The sequence below is a fragment of the Ciconia boyciana genome, chromosome 5 (genome assembly GCF_034638445.1).
Source record: "Ciconia boyciana chromosome 5, ASM3463844v1, whole genome shotgun sequence".
Taxonomy (NCBI): Eukaryota; Metazoa; Chordata; class Aves; order Ciconiiformes; family Ciconiidae; genus Ciconia; species Ciconia boyciana.
Genome location: NC_132938.1, coordinates 49,101,441 through 49,107,355, shown reverse-complemented (window position 1 = coordinate 49,107,355; position 5,915 = coordinate 49,101,441). Strand labels below are relative to the sequence as shown.

Below are 5,915 nucleotides of genomic sequence, written 5' to 3'. Positions count from 1 at the left end.
CTTTGATGTGTTGTATTAAGCACTTTGCACACAGTAATGCTCACAACAGTTGCAAGGTGGTGGCGAAGCATTACCTGGGTAGATTTCGCTTGCCGCAGCTGGGTATGTGTGTTGGCTGGAGGAGCGAAGCCGTTTCACAGACCTGTCTACTGTGTGATGCCTTTTGTGCTGGTTCTGGTGGGGTTTCCGGGCCTGAGAGTGAGCGAGTGGTTTGGGGAGGGGGGAAGAGAGGAGGCTCCTTAGTGCCTCAGGTATGAGGAGATTACACTGCAGAAATGTCACACCTCTCACCTTATTTCTTTGAAACCCTCCCATGCAGGAAGACTTTGAGTCTCCTCATTGCAGTTGTTCTTTGGTTTCATCCTCGTTTCCTTTCCGGATTTACTTGAAATGGACCCTGGTGATTTTGGGATTAAAGGTAACTGGCATTAAGAAAGCAAACAAAGGATGCCTCCAAGTAAAAGATCCCGTTGGGAGGTGTCTGTTTCTGCCGGGGAGTTCAGCTGAATTCCACTACCTTCCTTTGGGCAGGGGAGAGAAATCTGAACTGTAGGACTGAAGCATCTCTGACACCTATTTCAACAAAGACCATCCAGATGCTCCCTCGACACCTTTGGGAAAGGGGAGGGGCGTCTTCAGATGGCAGCAGAGGGCAGGAGCAGTGCTTATCCTCGCAGGAGGGGGACGGGAACCTTCCTGTGCCAGGACTTTCTCTGGAGTCTTTGATAACCTGGCTGTGGCATTGTGCTTCAGCTCTGGACCAGCTGCTGTGACCATCACCACACAGATGAGACCCTGATAACATGATAACCCTGACCCATGATAACATGATGAGGGCTTTTAATCTTTTCTTTTTCCCTTGTCCCTCAAAAATAATGCACTAGTTAAAAATTAGAAAAGCTCTCCCTGCTCCCCCCATTTTGCTTACGCTTACTAGTAAATAAAAAGCTTCAAACCTTCCAAATGTATGTGAAAAGATGCTGGCTTGATTATATAAGTGTGTGTGGCTGGTGGCTAATCCACAGGGTTCCTACAAGCATCATGAGCCACATCTGTAAGGTATTTTCTCTTTTGTAAGTGATGTAATTTGAAGTAGGGGGCTTGAGAGGGCTAAACCTCTGTTACGTAAAAATTTGGCTGAGACTCTCCAGAGAAAATCCCAAATGCTTGATCACTCTGGTAAGAAGTGCTGGGGCTCTGGCCTATAATCGGCAACCAAACACGAGGTTACTGTGGGCCACTCTTTGCAGGTGAAGCAAGGTGAGGATAATCTTCAGTTCCCCAGGAAGTTGCTCTCTGCTGCGAGCAGGTGGAAATAGGAGGGCAACACCAGCCATCATTTCTTGTTGGCGAGCAGTGAGGAAACCTGCTTCCCTGAAATACTTTCTGCACTGAGGCGTGGAAAACTTGCTTTGGCTCACTGATAAGCCTCATCTTTCCTGTGCACTAGCTTCTTCTTGCTTCCCTTTTTTGTAACTTGGCATTGTGTATGTCGCGGTGTTTGCCTGAGCATCCACGACCTGCAAGAAGGCAGATCAGGCGAAGTGGCAGCTTTACAGCCGGGGTTTGGGGGAAGATGCTCTAACAAACTACTTCTCCGGCATTGCTCCCCCGCCCCCCTGAGTTGCTCCTAGAAAGCCTCCCCCTGCAGCAGGGGTTTCTGCGGCACCAACACAAGCCCGTGGCGTCGGGGCGAGGCGGCAGCGGCGGCGGGGGCTCGGAGAACGGCTGCAGCGGCGGGCGGCGCCTCCCCTGCCACTCTCCGGGCCCTGTCATCTTCCAGGTAAGATGAATGTCTGTCCCATCCATCATCCCGCAGTCCCCGGGGGGGCGGGAATTTGCTCGGCTACTGAAACTTATTAGCCTCAGACGGGGCGGCTTTGTTGACCTGCCAGGGCTGCTCTTTTGTGGGCTCTGTTGCCAGGGTTTAGCCATTTACATAATGGCTTGGCATGGGACGGAACGCACGGGAATGCCTCTCTGCCTTTCCCCACTCTTTCTTAGCTGGCGGACCTTTCGGGCGGGTTAATTTACAAACGTGACTTCTCCCCTCTTCCTCGGGGACCTGTTTTCTTTCTTCCGCGGAAGAAAGGCGCGCTCAGCAGCCTTTCCCTCCCCTCTCCCGCCGCCGAGCGAGCGCCGCGGCAGCCTCCCGCCGTTAGCGGGGCGGCGGCCGGGGCGGGCGCCCGCAGCCCCTTAGGTCCCATCGGCGGGGAAGGGCGAAGGAAGCGGCTGCGGCGCCGGGAGCCCTCCGCTGTACTCCTGGGGCGGGTGAAGGGCTTTGAGGGCGCTTTTGCTTGCCCTTCTACCGGGGCGGAGGCGGGGGAGAGCGGCGGGCGGCACCCGGCTCTGCGTCCCGGCTGCGGGCACCGCGCCTGCCCATCGGCCGGGCCCGGGGCTGCCGGCTCGGCTCGGCTCGGTGCGCCCGCCGCGCTCCCCAATAAAGCCCGGCCGGTCCTCGGGGCGGGCGCTCCCCGCACGCCGCTCACCCGGTGGGCTGGCCCGGGGGCGCGCCCCGCCCCGCCCGGTAGCCTAGAAAAGCGGGGCCGGGCGGCGGGGGCTGCTCGGCGGCAGCGAGGGCTCCCCCCGCCGACCATGAAGAACCCGGTGCCGCAGGCGGCCTCGCTGCTGCTGGAGAAGCTGCTGCTCCTCGTCCACGTCCGGCCCCTGCCCGCGGGCTCCGGCGGGGAACCACCGCCGGCCCCCGGCTACTACGACACCAGCTGCTTCAAGCGGGGCGACCTGCTGGAGGTGCCCCGCACCCTCTTCATCCACTTCGGCATCTACCTGGGCGAGAACCGCGTCGCCCACCTGATGCCCGACATCCTGCCCGCCTTCACCGGCGACCGCCGGCAGATCCAGCAGGTGGTGACCAACAAGCGGCTCATCCTGGGCGTCATCACCAAAACGGCCAGCATCCGCGTCGACACGGTGGAGGACTTCGCCTACGGCGGCAGCATCCTGGTCAACCACATGGACCGGCTCTTCGAGGACCAGGTGCTGGGCAGCGAGGAGGCGGCCCGCCGGGCGGAGAAGCTGGTGGGCGCCACGGCCTACAGCCTGCTCTGGAACAACTGCGAGCACTTCGTCACCTACTGCCGATACGGAGCCCCGGTCAGCTTCCAGACCGACAAGGTACGCCCCGGCCCTCGGCGCCGGGGGCCCCGGCGGGCAGCCGCTCCGCCGGCACGGCGCGCAGCTGCCGGGAGAGGCGGCGGCCGGCGCCGGGCGGCCCCGCTGGCACCCCGCTCCCCGAGGCTCGGGCAGCCGCCGCCCGGTGCCGCCCCGGCCGGAGCGGACGGCCCTTCTCCCCGCGGCGGGCGCGGAGCCGCCGGGAAAGGCGGGTAGCCTGGCCTCCGGCGGCTTCGGGCGGCGGGGAGAGCGCGGCTGAGGCCGTAGGACAACCGGCGTGCTCTGCCGCAGCCGCCCGCGGTGCTGGGGCCACAGCTCGGGTCGTGGGCCAGCGCCCGGCTCGCTTTTCGCCCGTGCTGCGCTCCAGGCAGCCCGCCCGGGCGTGCTGCCCGTCTGTCGGGGTCTGTCGGAGCGCGGGCCTCCCCAGCCGTCCGGTGAAAGCCTTCCTCTTTAACCCTCTTCTCTTCCTTGTTTTTCTTTTTTTTTCCAGTTCTGTGAGACTGTGAAGATGATTATTCGGGACCAGAGGAGCGTTCTTGCTTCAGTGCTTGTGGGATTAGCATCAATAGTCTGCCTAGGTTTGGCACCCTCCACCACGCTCCCCACTATCTTTGTTCCCTTCTTTCTGTGGATGGCTGGCTAACAGCCTTCCCAGAGGCTTGCGGCCAGCATCTGTACATAGGATGTATACTACTGTATTTATGAAAGCACAGATTACTCATCGGCGTCGTGTAAAGTTTCTTAACCTTGTGCGCCATTTTTAAATACAACTTTGTCTAGAACACAGCGCACAAGGCATAGCTTACTGTGTAAGCCAAATAATAGATTTCCTGAAAATCTCAGTTGGTACCTTTTAACACACCTTTAAATCATGAAAAAGTAGGGTTGCGATGCAGTTCTGCTCCTTGCCTTTAGCCATAAGTGATTCTGGTAATATCCTTCATGTTCTTCCATTTCTTAGCTCTGTACCCAGGTGCCGTAACTCTTAACAAAAATTGATGATGGGGTACCACAAAGTGATGGGTATTGAGAACAAACTGCTTACCTCTTGCTTTGATAGATATAGCGTATATTTAGAAGTTACTGTCTCCATTCCTAAAATACCCTTTAGTGGAGATACAAGTAAGTAAACTGACTCTTTTTGGTAGCAAAGGAGAAAGAACAACCCTAGGCTGGGTGCTCTGTGCTGCAGTAGCACATCTGGCTGGATTGGCTGCCATCCTTTGAGTTCAGTTCTGGGAAATGCTCACAAATCTCTCATTTGTATTAATTGCATAAACACTTGCTACCGTATTGAACAACTTTTTGATTGGGTTAGAGGTAAGGAAAGACTGCGATTCCTCAGCGCTTTCCTTGTAACTGATGGTGGTTAGTATGGCTAACACGAAAGGCTACAGAGGGTTTTAGGGGATACAGGAAGATACAGGAATAGCTTGCTTTATGACAACCAGTGACATACAAGCGTCGGAAACTTCCAGCATTCCAGGGCACGTGGCAGGGCGGAGGAGGACAGACGCCAACTTAGTTCCTACTGTCCCTCAGCAGTGGGACCCACGTGGGTGCCATAAAGCATCAGGGATCACCGGAGCAATTTCTGTGGTGGCTATATTGTCATTTTGGATATTGCCTTAAACCAAGATGCCTCTTGGTGAAAGATGAGATGTCTTTCTACACTCCCCTCTTGCAAATAAGTATTCACTTGCAAGCCAGCAGTTGGTGCTAAAAATGTTTTGTCCTCAATGTTGAGGCCTTTCTGTTTATCAAGAATATGTAAAGTTGGATTTGAAATCAAGTTAATTAGCCAATTGTTCGAGTGCTAAAAACCTTTGCTATTTTTTTTCTTAGCAATGTCTTGATGTATGCAGAGAAATTGTTCAGCTCCTGGAATGCCTTGCATGCGATACATGCACTTACACGTTCACGTGCTATGCTTGCCTTCCTTTCTAGTCAGAGGCGAATACGATGGTGTCTTCACCAAGGACTGAACCTCAGATTTACTTCTTTCTATGAGTGGTGTTCAGTATCCTGTCATCAGCTCTGCTGCTGAAGTGGCTGCTTTTTCCCATTTTTCGAGAGACTCATTTTAACTGTGCTATAAACCCCCTTCTCCTTCCCCTAGACCTTACAGCTGCTTGAAGATTGGATTCTTGAACTGTGAGTCTACTTGGCTGCTCTCTAATCATCTTTCTTCTGGCTGCTCCACTATAACTGATGAAGAATGTAAAGACTGGAGTGAAATTCCAGGCTCACAGAAAACGGCAGCACGACTGCTGCTGCCATCAACCGAGAGGGGATTTCAGCCCAGGTTTCAGTACCTGTTCAGCCTCCAGCCCAGCCCCAAAGCAGCTGGATATCAATTACTCTTGGATCCTTGTAAACAGCTTCTGTTCTCCTTTCAAAGATTGCAATGCTCCGTGTAACTGTTTCTGGTAAACTTTTAAAATTAAGGTGTTTTTTAATTAACATGAATTGCTTTTTCATAGTGTATGCATTAGTAATATTTACATAAATTCCAGTGTGGTTTTTTTACTTGCTGTGCATAAGGTATGAACTGTAGTCATTACTGTAATTACATAAATAGAATTTATTCATTTAAAAACGTCTGCTGGCCTCTTGAAATAATGCTATAGCATTTCTCTAACATATCCCACTAGGGCACTGAACAGTCCATTAACAAGCAGTTACATGGTGTCTGATTACAGGTGGGCTTTTCTTTCCCCCTTTATTTACTTGGGATTTATAAGAATTCCAGTAATTCTTATGATTCACTTATACAATAAACA

At 53.8% G+C, this 5,915-nt stretch overlaps 1 protein-coding gene across 1 annotated transcript; it reads left to right on the top strand.

The window, feature by feature from the left end:
* Positions 1-2,595: 2,595 nt before the first annotated feature.
* On the top strand, positions 2,596-3,939 carry LRAT (lecithin retinol acyltransferase). The gene is made up of 2 exons (XM_072862808.1): positions 2,596-3,135; positions 3,623-3,939. Exons 1-2 carry the CDS (start codon positions 2,596-2,598, stop codon positions 3,773-3,775), a joined length of 693 nt encoding a protein of 230 aa, XP_072718909.1. The 3' UTR covers positions 3,776-3,939.
* Positions 3,940-5,915: the final 1,976 nt, after the last annotated feature.